The 23,208-nt window shown below is 41.7% G+C and overlaps 1 protein-coding gene across 3 annotated transcripts in view; it reads left to right on the top strand.

Moving 5' to 3' along the window:
• dlg3 (discs, large homolog 3 (Drosophila)) overlaps positions 1 to 23,208 on the top strand; it is a 74,620-nt gene that overhangs the window by 14,135 nt on the left and 37,277 nt on the right. The window contains exon 1 of one of the 3 annotated variants that reach the window (XM_056438751.1): positions 5,406 to 5,786. The exons of the other annotated variants lie outside the window; for them this stretch is intronic. Coding sequence (XP_056294726.1) covers positions 5,421 to 5,786 — 366 coding nt within the window. The 5' untranslated portion in view covers positions 5,406 to 5,420. Of the gene's footprint in view, positions 1 to 5,405; positions 5,787 to 23,208 lie in introns of those variants that run through there. 3 annotated transcript variants of the gene reach the window in all.

Genomic DNA, 23,208 nt, shown 5'->3' with positions numbered 1-23,208 from the left:
TTTCAGCTGAGCCCGGAACTAGTGCAATGGGGGGTGGGGGTGGGGGGATCAGGGGGCTTGGAGGAGGTCAAAGAGAGGGAGATGCACGCTGTAAGCGCATGGATTCAAAATGTTCGTATGATAATGTCGGCACAAGGATACAGTGACAGCGCAGGTTGACTCTGCTGTGCGTGTGCGAGTGCGACTTCCTCTTTCACATGAAGGAGGGAGGTGAGGGAGCTAAGGAGTCGCAGGGAGGGAGGGATTGAAGGGGTGGGGGGTGTAGTAGAGAGAAAGATATAGTGGGGGAGGCTGGAGAGAGAGAGAATGCAAGGCGGATGAGAGGCGAGGGCCGGTGCAGTGCAGAGCTGGAACGGACACCCAGAGCTCAGCCTTCCTCGGGTTGCCATGGAAACCACATTCCTCCCCCGCCTGCATCCCTACAGACTGCTCTGACTCTATCTCTCTCCTCGCTTCTCTGTTTTTCATCCTGTCTTTTTCATTCCCTTTTTAATTTGTGTCTTTGTTTTTTTCTCTCTCTCTCTCTCTGCTCTACTATTTTACACTATCCAGGCATTGAGCACAATGGTGATGATGCACACTCAGCAGGCACATTGATTTCATACGCATTGCTCTCTGTGACAAGGTGAATGGGTAATTATTACACAGGGTTTTTGTTGCATTCCCATGCACTGATGGACAAATAAGAACTTTGTTGTTTTCTCGGCATCTCTCTATTTTTACTCCCCCTTCTGTTCAGCACCATGCTTCAATAATGCCCCCTCTAGTCATCGCATTTCTGCCCACACATAAGGCGTCTTAGCTTTGTTTCTCTTTAGTTATGGTGTCTGTCGTGGACCAACAGCGCCTTTCCATCATGTTTTATCAGGAGCTTTCACCCTCGTTGGTTTCCAGCTCATCTCTTAACCCTCTGCTTGCACTCCATTTCATAGCTCTTTCTTTCTGCTTTTGTTTTTTTATGCATGTACAAAATCTATGCCAAACACTGTTCCGTAGCCATGCAGCTCTGATGCAATCTCCCACTCTTGCCATCTTGTGTTCCTCATCTCCCTCCGCTCCTCATTTTGCTCTCATGCTTCTCTCATCATTCCATCAGTTGGAGATGCTGTGTTTGGTGTGTGTAGTGGAGCAGCTGTTCTCTGCCACTGAGGCCTATTAATAGGAGTCTTAGCCATGTAGATTTTGTTTTCTGCGTCTGCACTATTGAGAGAGCATCATGGAGGCTCACCGGCAGGTTCGGTTGGCTTTTAGTGCAAAACTGATGAGTATCTATCATGCTCAAATATCATATCAAATATGTATTCCTTTCGTTATCGGCTTGTAGGCAAGGAAAGTGGATGCTGCTAAGATGCTAGAGAGATACTTTTAAGACCCGCTTCCTCACCCCCCTCTTGCAGTTAGTTAAGGCTACAGTAGAGCAGCTTAGTACTGTTGATATGGAGCTGCCTCTTTAAGACTGCCTCACCACCGACTGTCCTTTTATGGTGCTGCATCCGGTCAGGTGACGAAGGAGGAGTCACAAAGCTTCTCTGAGAAATGCCTGAAAAGCTCAATACTGTGTGTGTGTGTGTGTGTGTGTGTGTGTGTGTGTGTGTGTGTGTGTGTGTGTGTGTGTGTGTGTGTGTGTGTGTGTGTGTGTGTGTGTGTGTGTGTGTGTGTGTGTGTGTGTGTGTGTGTGTAGGTTGGTTTATGTAATACGGGCTGAGCTGATAGTGTTGGGGGAGCTGCAGGGTGGGATGCGGAAAAGCATCTCTGTTCAAAAGGACAGGATCATTTCCTCGTTTATTCCATAAATCACAGTTCCTTCTTTTTCATTTGTCAACAGAAGGTCAGAGGTTACTGCTTTCATCTCACAAAATAAATTACCTGATGCTGTTGATCCACTCCTTTTCAGTCCAAGCTGTTTAATTGGGCACAATATTTATCAAGGACTGCAGACACAAACGCCTCACTTATGCATGCATGTATACCTCTATGTGTTCTCGGTGAATGTTTGTTTTTTAAAATATATTTGAGTCCTACAAGAGTACTAGTCTTCTGGGTATTCTAAAGCCAAGTGGTTCTTTTGTATTTTCTCGGATAGTTATTACTACATTTGGTAAGAGTCAGAGTGTAATTACAAGCTCACAATTCAATCAGAACCATGGATCAATATGTCATTTCAGTCGAGGTATATTCCTATCCTTTGAGTGAGGATCATCGTTGTCTATATGTTTAAAGAAAAACTAAAAGATTGCCACATTTCTTCAATAGTTTTAGATTGTTCCATCTCTATTATTTATGTTTAGTCACTAAAGAAATGCCAGTAACTGAATATTGCTTTTTCTACTTGGCACTGTGTCACAAATGGAAAAGTAATCTTATGTAGGTGACAGCTTTATTACTTTATAAACTGTTGATTAAATTTGACAATATCATGTAATCTAATACGAGGACACTGTGAAACCCAACCTGAAAAATAATACTGTAATTGAGTCCAATGAAAACCTAGGGTACACAACCACAACAAAAATCTTCACAAACTTTGTATTTATTGCCGGTCTTACATTATTTAACACTCTGCTGAAATGTTTAAGTCTGACAGAAGCAGAAGTGAGCAGCATTGCATTTTATTAGTGATTAGAACATAAAGGATATGTTTTGCATCCAGAAAATGTGTTTGGAAAATGAGATGTCTTACACCACATACACAACAACCCTACATTAACCTTCAAGACCCTTTCTTTCCTGTCATAGCTGTAATGTGATTAGTGCAAATTAACTCCCTGTATTCCACTTCCTGCTATCATACAGATACCGGAAACCAGCAATTGATTGGATCTAAACGGCCGACCAGATTCTTTATATATTTAATATTATGTCATATTTAAAGGGAGAGGTTTCTTTCCTCCAGAGGTACTAAATATGTCTACTTAACCAGTTTATATCGCACATCTTTATTATGTGTCTGTGTGTGCGCGCCCACTCCTACAAAATACATATCTGTCTTTGGTTTTTTTTATGCTGCAAACCGTCTGTGTGGTAAATGTGATGTGGACAGTCTATAAAAGAGACGGCGAGGCTAGAGGAGGATAGTTGCAACATGTGCTCGGTCATGTGTGCTGTGATCGATCTGCTTACATCGTCCTTTCAAGCCGCTGCCTCCAAGCCCCGCCTCACTGCTCCGATTGGCTTCAGCTGGGTTTGTGGCTGCAGCCGACAATTTAACTTGAGGCATTCTGGGGGTTTTGGTCTCCGTTTTAAAGATGGACAAGTTGCTCCTATTTTTGTTCGCTGCTTGACAAATCTCTGTAGGTTACAGTGAAATAATATCTGAATAATGAAGTGAGTTAGTGTTTCATGTCATTTAATTTCACTGAGCCTGCGATGCGTGCGTCCTGGCAGGGCTGCAACACAATGCAGTGTGCCCTCGCCAGAAAATGTTTCTCTATTTAACAGGAGGGTTGCACATATACACGTTAATATACATCCAGTTTAAAGGCACTATGTTTTATATTTGAGTCTAAACAATGAAACAGCATTCATGGACTGTAGCGTGCCGACTCTGTCCAGATATACTCTTCCCCCATGCAGACACACCCAGCTCTGTTCCCCGTCACATTTCATTAATAATGCATAAATGCAGGGCTTTAATGGAAACACTGTAACATTCATCACACATACATGAAAGCATATAGTCTCTCCTTCTCTCTTCCCCCCCCCCCCCTCACACATTCTCAATCTCAATCTCTTCCTCCACCCACTCGAAAAGCCCAAGAGTGTAATCTTGTTGGTTTCGTACACATGTGTTGATGTCATCATTGTGAACATAAAATATTTCTCTTATGGTTCTTAAACGAGGCTTCAGAAGTGCAGTTTTCTCTCACTGTGTTTATTTTGACCCGACACTGCACATGGGCAGGATTTAGCAATACAATGGTGTCAAGTTCAGTGCTGCTTTGCCAGTAACATTACTAAAAAGGAAGAGGGGTGGAGAGAGAGTGATGTAAAGTTATGCAGCGTGATTTAAATGCATCACTACTGAGAGGCACGTCTCGTGAAACCCAGGAGAAAAAAAATATTTTCATTTGCTGCACCTGCTTCCATTGTGAGATTATTTACAGATGTGTGTCGAGACACAGAGCCTGAGGTTGCCAATCACCTGCACGAGAAAGCTGTTACATCTGCGGCTGAACTAGAGATGACCGTGGAGGTGACCAGTTACCAGTCGGAGGTAAATTGGATTTTGGCTGCATTGGTCTGATGAAAAACATGGATTAGACTCTCAATTAGTGGATCGGGGTTTCGCGTCGGCATTGACAGAGCGCAGACTACAACTTCATGACCTTTTTATTTAGGAAATGGAAAAATACAATATTGTCATTGTGCCTTGATTTGTAAAGCAGTACCTTTTCACCCAAGGCAGGCAGCAGTGAGGTTTAGTGGTTGCGGCCCCTTTAAGAGCAGCGAGCGAAGCGCCCAGTCCTGTTGGTGCTGCTGCTGCTGCTGATGGCAGCGCTGCCAGTTGATTGGTTGTGGCTGTCAGGGCTGAGGAGCTGGAGAGATGCTGCTACGTATATCTCCCCCCCTGCCTCTCTCTCTCTCTCGCTCTCGGTGTCTCTCTCTCTCCATCTCCCTCTTGCTTGCTTGCATCCCTCTGAATAATCCACATCTAGGGCAAGCTGGCTGAGAGGCGATCCAGTGCTCAGCTCCTCTCTGCAGGCTGAGAAAAGAGACAGAGAGAGAAAGACAACGATTTTCAACGCAGGAGGAAAACCGTGAGATTTTGACAGACCGGGGAAGATACCCAGAACAGAAGAAGATTTTCATCTGCGGATATTATTTATTTATACATATTGTTTATATATCTATATATATATTTGTACACACACATATAGATATTTATATATATATATATAGATTTATCCCTGTACATAACTGTATTTGTGCTTGTCTGTTTATATTAATATTTTTATATGTACTTGTGTGTGTAAATATATATGATATATACACAAAAGAATATATATATATATATCTATGAATTTATATGCGTATCACTGTGAACCAAGAGAAGCAAGAGGAAATTTCTACCATCGGGGCTGGTCTCTGATTGTGTGGTCGTATACAATATTTTGAATTTTTCCTTTGATCTTCTACGTCAAGAGGACAAAGACTACGTGCCCATTTTGTATTTTTGTTTTCCTGTTGCTGCTTCTCGTCCCTCTTGATCTTTTTTTTTTCTACATCCGAAAGGAATAAGGCGGCGAGTGACAGGATTTGCAAAAAAAAAGAAAATCTGTAGAAATTCCTGTGATTAGTGTTATTTCCGTCGGCAGTAGCGCTCTGTGAGCCGATCACAGCGTGCTGTGTGAGATCTGAGGAGGCAGCGGACAGAGTGCCACGCCGCTCCGCTCAGCGTCAGTCCAGCCAGCGCAGCCAGCATGCACAAACACCACCACTGCTGCAAGTGCCCAGAATGTTATGAAGTGACCCGTATGGCTGCCCTGCGTAGGATGGACGCCCCGTCATATGGAGGAGACTGGCAGGCCGAGCCCTATGGATACCCGCCTGGGTACGGGGGAGGCCAGACCTTACCCCCTCCGGCCTCAGGGGGAGGTGGAAGCATGGGAGGAGGAGGGGGCACTTTGGGGAGAAGTAAAGGCAAGAATATGTCTGGTGGGGGCCCTGGAGGCCCCAACCCAAAGGGACAATCCAAGTGTGGCGCCAAAGTAAACGGCAACAACTCCAGTGGACAAGCAGGATGGTGGCCCGAGTGCACCTGTACCAACCGGGAGTGGTATGACCAGGTAACTCGTCTTTCTCACTCTGTTCGGTAGCGCGAGCCTCTGGGGCCTAACTGGGGAGGACTGGGATCAGATGAGCTGCTGCTGTAGTAAAACGGAGACCGTCATGTGTCAGCTGTCGATTTATAGAAGGAAATTCATATTTAGTATTCATCTCAAGCCCTCCGTTTCCCATGTGTTGACTGTGGTTCCTCTATTGGAAGCAGAGTAAGGGGAAGAGAACAGGACCGATCTAGTTTCATTGCACACACATCTTCATGTTTGGATTTGATGCAGATGACTAATGCTTGTACATTTAACACACCTAGTGTATGTCGTCAAACGCTTATGGTGATGCAGTTACCACAGGCCAAAAATGGTGCATTTTCCTTCACTGAAGCAGCACTTGGCTGCAGTTTGCTATTATTTTAAGTTATCTCTCAAGCTGGTAACGCCGACATTAACGACCGACTTTGTACATTCGCTGTAAGAAATAGATTTCTCATAGATCAACTAATTGTAGGATTGTGTCTCATTAGCTCAGAGCAGAGATGGATATGATGAAATCCAGCTCTGATATCACTTCCTTTTTTTCCATTGGTCTACATTTGTTTAGCAAGCAATTTTGCTCAAAAGAATACCATGTCAAATGAACGTGTTGTCGGGAAAGGAACAGGGAATCGGCAGTCAGCTGTGCCCAAACGCTGCCTGTCATACATGCCGCACAGTGTGAATGAAACTGCCTCTTTACGTCTGTCCGTTTTGTTTCTATTATCCCCTTTCATTTACATGTATTTATAAGTCACAGTTGATAAAAGGTCGTAACAGCTTCAGAAGCGCAGTCTTTAATTAAGGAAGGTGCATGGATGTGAGCATGAGACTGAGCTTGGGTGGGGGAAGGGTAGCTCGGTGAGCATGAGATTCAAGGAATGGTTCTAGCTGTGCATGAGTATGTGTCTGTGTAGTCTCGTATTTGCGGCAAGCGAAGCCGCTGCATCATTTGTAGTCCCTCCGTTGATGCCTGATGGCGCTTTGAGCAAGAAATGTGAGGCCATAGGAGGAAGGAAGGTGAGAAGAAGCACAGGGGTAAAATGGAGGCTGAAATTTAAGTGGCAGAGTGCAAAAGATCCCCCTGAGCTGAGCCCACATATGAACTGCAACCTGACTGATATTAGCAGATTACTACAACCAAGGGGAGGCTTGAGGATGCAGAAAGAGATTGACACTCTTGGTTCATGTGAAATCTATTGGGAGCCTTTTTCTTCTAGACCAATCAGGCTTATTTCGTGTTTCACACATTCCAAAGCTCACACCCGATGTGATTATGTAAGACTTTATTGCTTACATGGAGCATTTGACTAGCCAACAGTATTACCACCTAATTTTTCTACTGCTCATTTCCAGCATTCCATATTCAACTTACAAAGAAACAAATAAGCATCTAAATAGGTTCCTTCGTGATTCGCATCTTATGTTGTTGAAACAGCACGGTGAATGGATACACCACTCTGTAGAATCATATCTGGTCCTGTCCTTTCGAAGGATCCCTGCTTCACCGTCGGGAAAATATCCAACCGAGCATTTATACTTTCAGTCCAGGAGCATCTACATTGGAATAAAAAAAGAATGAATCAGCGATGGGATGATGATGGGGGGGAAAGCGGCAGTTGGTGGGGGGGAAATGCTAGGGTTGAGAAAGAGAGAGAAATAAGCCAATAAAGGCAGGCAGTGGGCCTGGAGAGGGGGAGGGGGTTATGTAAGAGGAGGCAGTTGGTGGTGCTGTCAGAGAGAAAGCCAGCAAGCCCCGACACTGTGGACAAGCATCTGTCCTCCATCTCTTAAAACGGGGCATGCAAGCGGCCAGTGAGCTTCCTATGAGCCGGCCATGGCACACGGCGTGGACGGAGACGCACACCCACCACCTTCCTCAGCTCTGCTCACTCACCATTGCTCATCCTTTGGTGGGAAATGTGAACGCTACCCCTCCCCCACTACCTATACACTGTTGGAGAGCAGGGCAGCACAAACACACGCCCAACCACGCAGGTCTATTATCTTATAGCTTTCATAACAACACATGTTTTGGGATGCTAGCGCGATGAAAAGCAATGACCTTACACAGCCATTCACAATGATTCGAGTTGGCTTTTTATAGCTGGATTATTGACATTTCCAGATGGCTTCTGTAGCCATGAAGATTTCATGTATGTATGTATGTGTGTGTATGTGTGTGTGTGTAGAGATCATTACAAGACATGCTGATGACAGCTTAATTCTTCTCCTCCCCTCTGTCATCTATTTACGAGACAATTGTGCTGCTTTTGTTACGAGCTTGCTAGGTTAATTATGGATGATTCCAGTTGGGATTATAAGAACAGTTGTTAAAACGAACTTTTGAATTTATATCTGAGAAAAGTAGAGACGTCAGTCTCCTGGGAGCTTCAGTAAGAACGCTCCCAGGAGACTGACACGCTCCCCCCCCCCCCTTCTTTCTTTAACCCTTGTGTTGCCTTAGGGTCATTTTGACCCGAATCAATATTACACCCTCCCCCCGCCTTTGGGTCATTTTGACCCGATTCAATGTTTCACCCTCCTGTTACCTTTATATTTACTAACATATTTTACCCTTTGGGTTCAATTTGACGCCAGCAATTAAAACCTCCAGACAATTATTAGAATTAATATTGTTTTCCAAGTTTAAGTGTGAGGCACTTTATGTTTGTTTGTTGACTACCGAAAGAACACCGACATTAAACATTGAATGGGGTCAAATTAATCCTAAAGCGGGGGGAGGGTGTAATATTGATTCGGGTCAAAATGACCCTAAGGGAACACAAGGGTTAATGGAGCCGTGGTATTTGTTGTTCGATGTGACCGTTCTTTGTGGTTCTCCGACTTGCAGTAATCCAAGATGTAATGCTCCAGAATAACTTCATGCTTGATTTGATCAGAGATGTATTGGTTTGATGATGTATGATATGGTATTTAGGTCGGCTTTCTCTTCATCTGAACATCAAGTGAACATTGTACATTAATTAATCAATGCTTATATTTGTAACAATCCTGAAAGAAACGAATGACACCAACAATACAGCACCAAAAAGGATCATTATTCTCTTGTACAGTCCCACCATCACCTTTAAGTTTCAACATTGAACTGGCATCAGAGTATATTTCACCTGAGAGAACCCTGCTCCCCATGCTGTCCCTCTCTCACCCCAACAAGTCTTTTTCATATTTATTCAGTGGGAGGAGAAAACAGGCTGTAACAGTGTAATTACCTGTGAGATCTGTCTATATTGCAGCTCAAACCCTGTATTCATCATAACAATGTGAAATGTTTTGATACCTGTTACAGACAAGTGCTCCAAAATTCTTAGGATTTTGTCGTGAATTATTGCACCTGCTATAAACTAACATAATGTATCATTTAACTAAAGCTCTAATAGTTTGAATTTCAGCACCAAGAAAACAAGTGATTTGATACCAATAAACTAGCTCTTTAGCCATCCAGCCAAACGGTGATTAATTCAGACTTAAGGATACAAAAGATGCTACGAAAATATCAGGTTGGTACCGCCAACTTCCTCAAGATGCAACGTGCTGTTTATGAGACACCATTCGACTTTGGGCAAACAGGGCAGCTCTTCCCTAAGCACCAGGAGATGCTTTTCTCCTCCGCTGTGTTGGAGTTAAACAGACTGCAAGATATTATGACAGAATGTTGCCATTTCTTGTGAGTGTTCTTGCAAACTGTGCACAGCCATTGAAAAGTGTTTTCACCACGGTGAGCTCTGATTTGATCAACATGAGCAGCTCGACAGTCGTTTGATGAACTCCGGTTGCTCCAGTGAGAATGTAGAGCAGCTACAGTCGTCTGAGGTCCACCACCTTTACTCTTTTGTGACGGTGCAGGCAATAAGAAGCAGGACTTCTCATATACAGGCGATGTTAGTGTCACTTCTTAATAACATGAATGACGGTCCAACGTTTTCAAGCCTTTTCAAGAGCTACCATGCTATTCTCAAGATAATATAAGCCATTACTGTTGAACTGAAAATAGTTTCACAATGGAATGTAGTACAATGTGTAAAATGTGAAACAAATTTGCACGTTTTGCATTCCAAATTTATAATTTGTTGCACAAAGCTTTTACTTTTTTCCAAATGTGGGAATAAGAAAGAAATAGAGCAGAAGTTAACTCAAATACATATTTCGATAAACATGGTGCAGCTTAGATGTTTTGTTCATCCAAGATAATCATTGCATCTCTTTAAACTCATTACTTTGGTATTTGTACGACAGAAAACATTAGATTTGTAATTATGATTAAAATGCCAATATCCCATTTTACTTATGTCATGCAAATTCATAGCACATCATTTCATTTTTGTTGTCAAATCTTCCATTCTGCCCCCGACAGACGTGTTCTTCACCCTTGAACAAGTTGGGGTTAAGAGAATCGTGGGAAAGGCACTACGAAACAAGAGAGACGAGGTGCACTGCAATATTTACATGCACTTTGACAAAAGTTTGCTTTTTATACGCTGCGAGAGAGGGCAGGGACGGGCGCCCCAAAAAGAGGGCGGTCAGACAAGCGAGCCACCATTATGGGTTCAATCCCACCTCCTACACTTAAAAGCATGTGTTGCTTTACCTTCGCACTGTGTTCACAGACCGCACCTGCTCTTCTTCAACATGGTGAAATGCAGAATTTGCAGGAATGTGTTTTTTCGGATGCTCAAGTGTTTTACTCATTACTGCAGTTTGACTCCAGCTGTGTGATGCATACACAGGCTTTTGCAGCGTTTGCAGGTGCAGTTGCCTGAAGCTGCAGATCGTGTGTGTAGAGGTGTGCTTCCTGCTGGAAGCTGAGGTACCTGCTCCTGTGATCCATATGGTCGTTGTCAGAGGCCCTGCCAGGGCTCGGCCCCTTATCAGCTCGCCTGTTCCCCTCTCCGGCTCTCGCTGCCAGCCGGGGAGGAGAGGAGAAAAGGGAGGGGAACACTGTTTGTTTGCCTGCTCTGTTTTATTTAGGGCTTTTTGCTTATCACAGTAGCGACTGGCCTAGAAATGTGACTGTGCTGTGCAGGGCAGAGTGGACTCCTGATTCAGCGATGGAAGCATCTGATTTTCTGTTCGAAAGAGAAGCGAGGGACGGGGCCTTTCACAGAATGAGATGGCGCCGTTAAGCGCCGCCATCGCTGTTGCCGTTAATTAAAAGAATCAGACGTCAGCGCGTGAGAGATTGTATGTACAGATATGAAAGCTATTTCTTCCCTTCTATGCTTCACTCATTTCTAGCAAGAACTTGCTAGCATTCTGAGCAAGGTGCTCCAGCTCCATCACCCACATGCTGCTGTGGAATACGTGTGTGTCCAACCAGAGAAGAGCTGGTCCCTCAGCCTTCTGACTCCTCTTCATTTTGTGGGGTGTGTGTGGGTGCTTTCGACAGCGCTTGTGTTTTCATGGCTTTTACTCAACCATCATATCAGCTGTTATTTTGGTAACACGTTACAATGAGGTACACAAACTGCTGAGTAGTACAGTATCATATTCACAGGAGCTAACTGCTGAATAATGCATATCCATAACTAATAGTTAGGTTCCAAATTATTTAAACAGTAGATAATCATAAGGTCCCAGAGAAAACACAAAGTAGATATTGTTTTGATGAGCAGTGTCTAATGATTGATTTATACACATTTCTGAATCTGCATACTGACATCGATTTTATTTAGCGTACATTCACTAAGAGGCTATTATTCCCCGTTTTATATATTTTCATCAGAAGCCTTCCTGTTTCTGATCTGCTCCCATGCTAATTTGCTTTTGAAGAAATGTAAAGCTTCCTCCATGTTTTCCTGTTGTCTTGATAAATTCATCCATTTTCACAGCACTTCTTTCATCCGCACAGCAATAATTACCCCTCACCCCTCTTCTCTGCAGAAATACTGTCGTCATTCGATAACTACCTTGTCGCCTCCATGTTGCCGTTTTTAAATTGCTTTTAAGATAGTGTCAATGAAACCCAAGACTTCCTGCTCAGATGTTTCACATTAAGAGCGATCCTTGGTTCAAAAGGCATAATATCACCCATCCCAGGTAGGCTTTTAATTTGAAACATCTGCAGGAAGTATTGAGTTATAGTAATTACCTTCGCATTGAAAATGCCGGAAGGTTATGTTTTGATCGCCGTGTATTTATTTATTTATTACCTTCGCATTGAAAATGCCGGAAGGTTATGTTTTGATCGCCGTGTATTTATTTATTTGTATGCGTGTTATTCGCAAAACTCAAAAAGTATTGAACCGAATCGCATGCAATTTGGTGGGATGATTGTTTATTATCCGGGGACCAGTTGATTAGATTTTGGGATCGATCGGGTCAAAGGTCATGAACAGGTCAAAATCTTTCGCAGAACTCAAAAAGTATTTAACCGAATCGTATGAAATTTGGTGGGATGATTGTTTATTATCCGGGGACCAGTTGATTAGATTTTGGGATCGATCGGGTCAAAGGTCATGAACAGGTCAAAATGTTCTTGAATCGCATGAAATTTGGTAGGATGATTGGTTATTATCCGGGGACCATTTGATTAGATTTTGGGATCAATCGGGTCAAAGGTCAAGGTCATGGAAAGGTCAAACTCTTTTTTTACCATAGCACGATACATTTTTGTCCAATTGGCATGCAACTAATGCCAAAATGTTCATAATTCAATGCCCAATCTTGTGATATGCGAAGGTATGCGCTCTACCGAGTGCCCATTCTAGTTTACCATGGTTTGATAAGAGATGACTGAGCAGAAGTGATTGGAATGAATACATGAAAAGAGCATTTATGTTAGAGGAGAAATGTGGAAATATACATAATAATGAATTTACCATGCAAGTAATTTTAGCCCTGCTTATTGTTACAGTGTATATAACAAAATCAATAAAAGTAGCCAAATTATTATCTAAATCAGTAACTAGCTTTCTCAAAGAATGAGAAAATATGACTACAAGTCTGACCAGGAATTTGACCACTGTCAAAAGGTTCTCACTCTTTCAACACATACCTTTCTGTGGCTTTCAAAAGAGTATTGAGGTCTGTTACGGCCTCTCGGTTAACTAGGGATGCACAGGCCGCAACATCCAAAGAAGGGATACAGCTAAGGGGGAAACAAGGAGGCAAACAATAAAGTTAAATACTTGAGCAAATAAGGAATATTTATTTCAGAGTTAAGGTTTACCGAAAGGTAAAATAACACAGAAGCAAAAGAAAACAGGCATCAGGGTCTCAAAGGCCAACACAACAAACAAAAACCCAATGCTAACTAGAAATCAAAAGATACCACTGACCTACCATGGGAGAAAGACATAACAATACTGACCTCCCTGTCTAACCACAAAACAGGAGAAAATGGACACAACAAAAATGGCAGAGAACCCCTGCAAGCTTGACCCGAAAATACAAATGGTGGCCTACACTTCGGCACCATACCACGGAATGGTCACAGCTCAGAGGTGAAGAGAGAAACACTTTAGTCAGGGTGTATATAAGCCCCGCCCACTGATTAGGTGATCCCTCTCAGGTGGTGTTGCTCCGGGCGGACCAGACCTGAGAGAGATAGCTCCACCCTCTTCCTGAAACAGGGCCGTCTCAGTCACGGGACGGAACAAGGTCCGATATTCAGTCTTGGTTGTGATCAGTGTTGCCAGGTCCGCGGTTTTCCCGCGGAATTGGGCTACTTTTGAAGTGTTGCCGCGGGTTGAATTTTTTGTCCCCTGGTTCGGGTAGACCTATTTTGCATGCAAATTACATGAATATCTTTAAATAAAAATCCATATTTTAAATGAAATAATTTATTTATACCCAAATCCTATCAAACTGACTCCAGATCAGCACGTACACGCCGACACATCCGCGCAGTGCCTTCGATCTCCGCGACCTTGTCCGTCACCATGGAAACATTGTCACGTGACATCTAAGCATTTTGGTGCTAGTGACGTCACGGAGCCCCGAACCAGAGTCTGTAAGTAGAAGTGATTTCCAGCAAAGCAGCAGGGATTTGTGAATCTCACAGGAGCGGTGGGCGATAGGCGATTCAGAATCGCCTACACGGGAGGAGCGATTCATAGGCGAGTCTGATTATGAATCGCGACCTCCCCAACGGGGTGGGACGGTTTGGCGAGAATCACCTCGTGTGATTACTCCTACACCCCATCCCGGGGTGGGTTTGGTTCTGTGGGATTCACAAATGGGGCCCTTTTAACCCCTTAGTTTAGTTTAGTTTATTTTAGTTTAGTTTATTTCGATCAGCAAAATATACAACAATCAGAATTCAACAAAAGAAGAAAGTGGCTGACCGAAAGGGTCGAGGCTGAAGCTATCTAGCTTATAAGTGCCCTAACCTATGATTTCTCAAAAAAACTTATTTCAAAGAACCATATATATATATATATATTAGTGCTGTGAAAAATAACGCGTTATGATTAAATTACAGGATTAATTATTTAATTTTTTTAAACGCATTTAACGCATGTGCAGAATGAGCTTCCAATACGTCTGTTGTTGGTCGTCTCTACAGCAGCATGTCATTCTGTCTCTACGTGTCGCGTTAACACGACTCCGATCTCCGTCTCGCGCGCCGCAGAGCTCCGGTACGGCGCCTGACGAAAAAAAGTCACTTGCGCCCCCCCCCCATCATGAAGGAGTTATGCTTAGGACACCAACATGGTTAGCAGCGGTACTGGACATGGACTTTAAAAGCAGTGTATATGGTTTGGCACGGGCATATTTTGAGTTCTGATATTGGGCTGGTTTTTGGGCTGGTTTTAATTGGCCATTGGGCTGGTTTTGTCACACAGACCTGGCAACCCTGGTTGTGAGCCGTAGAGGAACAGTGAGCAGCGTTCAGGAGATCCCTGGGCAGAAATGCAGTATAATATTCACAAGTATCTTTTATTTAGTGTCTAATCACCTGAAAATAACAGGTGGTGTTTTGGTGTTTTATATCTACATACAGAGCGGGTCCTCTTCACGGAGGTCGCCACCATATTTCTACAGGAGCCCAGAACGGACAAACTAAACACTGCACCTTTTAATGTCAGTCACTCCAAAAATATGAAGAGAGTCAAAGGCAGCAGCCTCACATTTGGAATTTAGTCGAACACAATACCATGCTAAATGTACTCGAATACATGACTTTACAGGTAAACTAATTATTTATCTGAGTTATCATAAACGACTTGTTCCTCACTCATTCATTGGTAAGTGCTCAGGAACGTATTCACCTTATTGCAAAGTGTTACCATTGTTTTTTCACTATTTCACAAAGAAGGCGGCATGTATACATGACATATCATAAAAGCAGCCCAACAGATCTCATGGACCATTTATCATAGCACTGACAGGAAGAACACAGGGAGAATACAAATGTACGGGGAATTCATTGAGCTCCATTAAGTGAACCGATGTTCACATTTAAAAATCATCACGCAGCAAACTGAATGGTTGTTTTTCGTCCATTTTCTGGGAATGTGTGTGTGTGTGTGGAGGACATTTGGCGAAGCAGTGCATTTCTTACCATGTGGAGCTGCTCTGAGTGCCATCTCTGTCTAATGCATTATCCAAGCAGCCCTTCAGCCATTTGGTCTGGCCTCTCATTTTTGTGTGTTGTTTTTTCAGCGTTCATCATTTCTATCACCCCTCTCCTGTCTTCCACTGCCCTTCTCCTCCTCCGCTCTTTCTTTTTTCAGACATAGTACAAATCAACGGGTTCATTTTCGGAGAGGACGCTGCCGCAGCAAACTATCAGTGGGATTAGTGTGGTTTAGTATGTACAGGAACGGCACCGCTACGCCTCGTCACTCGATGTTTAAAGCTCACTGAGCTTGGTGAGAATTGTATGTCGTAGCAGGACCTCTGGTGCATTCTTGAGTGAAGCATAATTTCACTTTGTGTGTTTTTGAACACATGAAACAACCTTGTCTAATTCAAGAAACCTTCAACTGTTCATATAACATCAGTGTTCCCCAGCTTTTCCAGGATTATCCAATCAAGCTTTCTAATATTTAGTGACATCAAAGATGCACACAGCCACAGTTTTACTTGGCCTATATAAATATTTGTCACGCTTCAATTTGATACCATACTTTTATTATTTAGAATGGAAGTATAGTTGCACACTAAGGTGGTTAAACATCCGATACTTGTTTTGACTGATGCTTCGTATTGGTCAGCATGAATCATTTTCAATAATCCTGATGAATGTGGTCAAATCTGGACTGATCAGTACGCACATGAACTGTAGGGCATTCAAGGTGACTGGTTTTAATATAAGTTCAAGGAAAATTGGAGCTGTAGATTAGCTTGATGATGTTCAATTAAACCTCTTGTTTCAGTAAAAAAAAAGGGAAAATATTTGGGCGACTAAGTGTTTCTTGCCTCTTTGCACTTTGGTTGCAATCCTGGAGTATAGCACACACATCAATGTTTGAATACATTTCTTTCTTCCCCTGGGACCATGGATATGAATAAGCTGCATTTTGTACTTCTGCATCTTCTCGTTATGTGATCAGTATAGACATAGATATATATTGTGACAGCAGATGTTTGGCTCATGTGGACTTCCTGTTTTCCCTTAGAGCTGACGAGATGAGAGGACAGCAAACATGTTCCAGACATGTGTCTGTTGTATGTGCACAGAACCACAGATGATCCTTTCACTGGTCCCTCTCGTTTATTATCAGTCATTACTTTCTATTAGTGACAATAGACTCCGTCTACCCGCTGAGTTTGGAAAAACAGAAACACACATCTCAATCTCAGAGGGAGAGATAAAGAGAGAGCATGACCTCACCCTGTCATGGAGATAAACAATACAAGCACTCCCAGCTTAATATCAGACATCTTATTACACTGTTGATGGTACATCTGTGCCTTGAAATTGCTTGTATGGATTCATTACTTTTTGTTTCCCTCCGTGTGTCTGTGGATTTCTTTTTGAATATTTCTCCACGATGTAACCAAACCTTTCCAAAAATAGACCCAATCCAGATTCTTCCTTATATCCTAACCTTTTCTTGCGTAGATTACAATTTTAAATATTCTTATGTAGCATTAGGCTCTAATATCAGTTTGATACAAGCTGAGGTTTTCTGTTTTCTTAGATCATTTTAGAGGAACCTCCATACTGGTTTCAACCTAAATTAAATATATTTAAAGTATTTCTGGTGGCTCATTCAGTCTGTTGCTGAGCCTCTCCTTGCTCACATGTATATGTTCATCACAGAAAATTACTTAAAACACCTGATGTCCACCGAGCAGGTGGCGATCAAACCTGCAATGGGAACGATGGATACCCATGTTTGCAGTATGGAGGGTCAAATGAAATGCTTAATGTTTCAGCGTACAGCAAGTGGTAAGCAGGCAGTGGTCCAACCTCTCAGTTGGCAGCTTCAATCTTACTTCTGCACAGTAATAATAACTTCAAATATGGCTGATCATATTTATGTTTTAGTCTATCAGCTTTACGTGTTGGCTTTGTGATTGTCTCGGCTCGCAGTCACAGAGGTTTTGCATAATTTAGTTTGTTTTATCTTAAAATAAAGGTTACTACAAAGTAACCCTCAGCCCATCAATCCCACACATGTATATGTATGGTGAATATTTATGTGGTACATTTATAATTAGAAATTGAAGTACAATTTGATATTGCATGTCTATTCTGAGAGTCTTTTAACCCTGTTGTTTTTTTAGGGTCATACCTGAAATCAATTACACACCTCCCGCCTTAGGATTAATTTGACCCCATTCAATGTTTAATGTCGGTGTTCTTTCGGTAGTCAACAAACAAACATAAAGTGCCTCACACTTAAACTTGGAAAACAATATTAATTCTTATAATTTTCTGGAGGTTTTAATTGCTGGCGTCAAATTGAAACCAAAGGGTAAAATATGTTAGTAAATATAAAAGGGTAAGGAGAGGAGAATGAACATGAATAAAAAAATGACCCAAAGGCGGGGGGAGGGTTAATGTATGAACAAATGTACCTATTAAATAGGGAGATAGATATATTATCTCCTTTGAGGGAAAAAAGAAAATGCCCCACTTGATTTTGACCAGCCCTTAGCACAGGTTAGGTACTGAGCCAGTTGGCAGATGTCAAAGCAAGGCCAGATGGATTTATAGAAAAGTTTCAGCAAAATGCCCACTTCATCACAGATCACACCCATTAAGTCCAGTATGATACAAGCTAACATATACACACACAACAAATATGTTTTGTGTTACTTTCAGTGGCAATACAGTTTATAATCAAGGAAATATAATCTTTTTATCTTGCAAAAGGTCATAGAGACAAAAGCACAAAACCTTGCCTCGAATGTATGTCCCTCATCCCACTTGTTGGAATGTAAACAACTAAAAACATTGTCATTTTGGTTCCCTAATTTGAGCCTTAATAATATCAAAGTAATAGACTGACATGTTGCAAAATATATACATTTGCTTTCTTAACAAAAACTTGACCTGATGAGAGGTTTGATATCCGCCTCATATCTGTATGTTAAATATGAAGCTACCAACAGATGACAGTTAGCATAGCTTTGCACAAAGACTGGAAGCAGCAGGAAACTGCTTGCATGACTATCCGAAAATCAATCAGTCTACCAGTACCTCTAACGCTCACGAATTAAAACATATATATTAATCTTGTTTAATCAGGGCTTGTTGGCTGAGTTAAAACAAAAATAGTTTGGACAGAGCTCGGCAGTTTCTAGTCTTTAAGCGAAGTAAATCTCCCACAACTCGCTTTATATTTAGTGTACGAACATGAAAGTCGTACTAATCTTCTTATCAAACTCTCTGCAAGAAAGCGAGTAAATGTAAATATCTAATCATACTTTTAAGGCCAGGAGTGGATATCTTTGGGTAAAAGACTACAAATTGTTGAAAGTAAACATTGAGCAGATTATTTATTTTGAATATTTAGCATTGGCAGTGAGGAGCTTGCAGATGCATAAAATACACAAATATGTTTGTTTATTTATATATATATTTTAATTAATCCGGCTTGCATTATGTTTTCTAAATGTGGATTGATGGCAGTTTTTCAAATCTCCTGTCTACTCAATGCAGTGGAAAGCAGCAATGCCGAGCCCTCCTCCAATGTGAGCCAGTGAGCGTCTTTTCAGTCGTCAGTTTGGGCTGTGATGATGCAAGAGAGGAGGAGATGCAGGGGTGGGTGGGGGTGAGAGAAAGATGGCAGTGAGGGAAGGATGGGGAAGGGGGGAAAAGAAGTGAAGAAATGAGAGGTGTGGTGTAAAGAAAGGGACGAGAGAGGTAGAAGCCAGTAAGGAAGAGGAAGGCGAGGGAGGGGGCAGCTGGGAGCATGTGCTCAGACGCAGCCCTGTGTGTTGCCATGGTGCTCCGTCACAGCTGCTCGGCTAGGTAATTACCCACACATTGCAATGTTGATACGCAGACGGCTGAAGCCTTCTGGATTTCCAAGGGCTTTTTTGATTGAAAATGTATCTGGGATGATCCGACAAAATAGAAATGCATTCTGAAAATCAGCTATTGGTATGGAGTGAGCAGCATTTTTGAACATTGTAGTAGCTTCCTGCTGCGTCAGCCATGCAACTTGTGTGATGTAAAGAGCTCTCCTCGCCCACAACGTCATTGTCCGGAGAATGCCGCTGCTTACTGTGAGCCTGCAGATCCTGATCAGCCTGCTTACAAAACCCAATACGGGCCATTGTGGATTAATATTCACAATTAAAATGTTCAATTATGTAATCGGCCAAATCCAAGCCCTGCATTATGCTCACAAGAATATCTCAGCAGGCAGGAATGAGAGGAATGATGCAACTTCACCTAAAATGTTTAAGTTAGAACAAAGATCTCAAGGAGTTGAATAAACTGTCATTCTTACCACAATAATGTTCAATGTACCCAGTTTCAAATTAAAATTAAAATCTGTCTAAAGGTAGATTTATTTCCAAAGAAAATATTGCAATTTGTTTGCTCTACAATCACTGATATACGGCTTGTCAAAGCATCTGTTGCGTTTTATTATGTGATCAAATATTAAGTCAGTACATGTTTATGTTCCCTTTTTTTCCTGATGAACAATTTGGCAAAGTGATAAGCAATTTTGATTTAGCGGTGGGGATAAATCCTCCTTGAAACTTAAACAATATTTAAACCTCATGATGTTTGTTCATAACTCATCTCAACACAATACTGATACGCTTTTTGATTTAATTGTCAAGGAGCTGCATAGCGGTCTGATTTATTTGATCAAATAAATCAGGTTGTATTCATAAAATTCCAATTTGTTGAGTTTAAAGACGCATTGAAAAATGTTTTGGCATATCACATTACAAATTAATTAAGATAATTTTGTAGTTTCTGTTTTGTTACAGAACTGTTCAAACTCACAGATGCTAAATGATTGCTGCAGCTAATTGTTTAAAACATTTTTGGGGAGTTTAAATTATTAGTAAATTCATCAATTAGATGATGGACAGGAAATTCATCGTAAAGGAAACGTAAAGATGTTAAATTGACTATGATAAAAAGAAATAAGTTGTAACAACAACTCTGTGCTTAACAAATATCTTAAACTGTTAATTGATTATCAAAATTGTTGCTATTTATTTTCTATCTATCATCAAATCTATGAATAAACTAATTATTTCAGCATGGCAACTCTATCAGGACTGTTTATGATTACCTTTCTTGAAGGATATTCAGTTTAACCACTTGTGTTTTTTAAATTGATGTATTGTGAAACATACAACTACTGTTTATCTCACTGCATTTAAATTGTATTTATACATATATCTTCCCCAAATGACCGCCAGCTGGTATTAAGTCTGAGATCATATGAACCTCTGTAAAGAGTGTTTGAGTGTTTGTGCTTTCTCTTCGCTCCATTAAGGCGGCTGCTTTAATCACATGTTCTTAGGGGACGCTGTGAATCCTGAACATAACCCGAGGTGGGCAGAGAAAAAGGGTAAATCTGGACCCTCGACAGGAGGCAGATTGATTTGGCAAACGCCAAAGTGCTACAAACGTTAAAAACAAACAATGCCCTGTTTTTTTCCATCTGCTGTTTGGCGATAAATACATAAGCATCTATATTTAATTTACTCTGTCTATATTTAATATTTTGTGTATTTGATTTGTCAGTGTTGTTGTGTGTTGTGTATGCATGTGTGTTGTATATTTACATATATATTTTGTTTTGTATTTTACTTTTATTTTACTTGTATACTTCTATATCTTTCATCCCTGTTTCTTACATTTTGTGTTTTGTTTTTACTCTTGTGTGTTGCTGCTACTGTCACGACAAATTTCCCCTTGGGGATTAATAAAGTATATATCTATCTATCTATCTATCATATGGATAAATGTGCTCACGTATTCATAATTATCACAGAGAAACTAGAGGCACATTTCTTGTTTCTGTTGCCTCACCCATTGTCCTACTTACTGTAATTCTTCATCACTTTCAACACCTACACTTATTGTGAGCCAAAACCCAGGAAAGTAGAGTGAATGCGAGTGTGTGGACGTTCCCATGTGGAGCTTATAGAGCAGCATGAAAACTCAACGATGACAGCAGGATCTCTGCTGCTGTAAGTTAGACAGACAGCAGCAGAGATCCTGCCTCCGGGAGGTGGGGGTGAGTGGTTTTAATTGCGCTGAGGGTCAAAGTTAGCCTTGTTATGTTCACTCTAGTATTTTTTACAGTGGAGCTGTAAGTGCTCTGTATTTGCTCAGTAGTTTTATCGCTGTCTCATGATTTTGATTTGTGAACCCGTATCAGCCAAGGAGCCATGGTTTTCATTTGTTCTGGTCTAAAATAGTGCTGACACATTTAGAGACAAAGAGAAATTAAGAATGACTGAGTGAAGGCTTGCGCCGTAAAAGGCTGTAAAAGGAAATGAGAAACAAATCTTCCCTCATGTTTTCCCTTCAGATGGGTTTAAGAACCGACGTGGCCTAAGGGGGAGAGGGTTTCTTACATCGTTGGGTTCATGAAGTGGAATCACAGTCCAATGTTTCCAATTAAAAGAAACGAAGAAGTCTAAAATTGGAAGAGACTAATTGCAGCTCAGAAGATTGTGTTCTGGGGTGCTCAGGAAATGAATGAAAGAAATGAAGGTGACAAAAGTGAATCAGAGCAGAGTAAAACAGATTAGAGAGCTTTCTTTGTCAAAGTACAGCGCCTTGTGGACCATCAGGTGTGTTTTCTGTTCCTAAATCGTTTCAGATTGTTAACTTTTATGAGCATCCTTAGTAGCTGCTGTGAGATACTTTTCTGAGAGCTCCTGTCGTCAATAAGTTCCAGATGCAAGGAGAGAGTTAAGAGTGATGGAGGCCGCTTACCTCTTTTTAAAAGATAAATGTTGATATTTTGAGAAATGTGCTTTTTGGCAGAGAGCAGGGCTCTCAAGTGTCACGCATTGAGCGTGAGACTCACGCATTTCGGTCTTACGTCACGCACTCCCGCCACACATCGTATTTCTCACGCTGAAAAAAACTCTCTGCTATTTAATGTTTTAATGTGCCGCAGCGCGCAAACATGAGCTGGCCGCGCTGCCCTCACCGTGGAGGAATCAAGCGCTCCCCTGGAGTTCTGCTGTGAGGAGCCACTTATCAGCCAATCAAAACAAAGAAATGGGCTACACAATAGCAAATCAGAAAAAAAACATATCTGTTGTATCTGGGTAAGATTTAATCCAGCAACCAATGAAAATAAAGCATCCTGGAATTGCGCGCGACTGACTGATATCCGAAAATTTCGTTCTGCTGGGGGGGGGGGGGGCTGATGTAAATGTCACTCTTGCCTGTCTTCAAAACTTGAAAGCCCTGAGAGAGGTAGATGAGAAGATTGCTAAGAACCCCGTCATAACCCATCGGCTCATGTACAAACTATACAAATGATGAATAACATTTCAATTATTGAGCTTTGGAGGCGCTGATAGGCCGCTTTCTGTTACCCTGCTGCAAAGCCAGGCTAGCTGTTTCCGCTTCCAGTCTTTATGCTAAGCTACGCTAACTGTCTTCTCACTGTGGTATTGATCCTCTCCTCTAACTCTGCAAATAATCTGATTTAATGTCAAAGTATTGCTTCAATGCAGTTTGCTTTGTGATAAGAAAACCTTCATAACCAAATACTTCCAGGTAAAATTCACAGATGCAGTGAAACGTGTCAGTCGATAAATTGCTGGATGCTACACGTCGTCATGTCAAACTAAGACACTTGGCGCATCAACAGCATCGTAAAGGCGTCGCACAGACCACACAGCATACACACTTATGCTTAATTCAAATCAATCAATCAAAAATAATTTACTTCTTCACCGGAGCTGAATATTTTAACACCGTTGTTGAGGTGGCAATGTAACAGTGGTGAAAGCATCAAAATGGAAGCTGTTAAGT

Source organism: Pseudoliparis swirei, chromosome 19 (genome assembly GCF_029220125.1).
Source record: "Pseudoliparis swirei isolate HS2019 ecotype Mariana Trench chromosome 19, NWPU_hadal_v1, whole genome shotgun sequence".
In the NCBI taxonomy this organism is placed as follows: Eukaryota; Metazoa; Chordata; class Actinopteri; order Perciformes; family Liparidae; genus Pseudoliparis; species Pseudoliparis swirei.
This window is presented reverse-complemented; position numbering and strand designations above follow the sequence as displayed.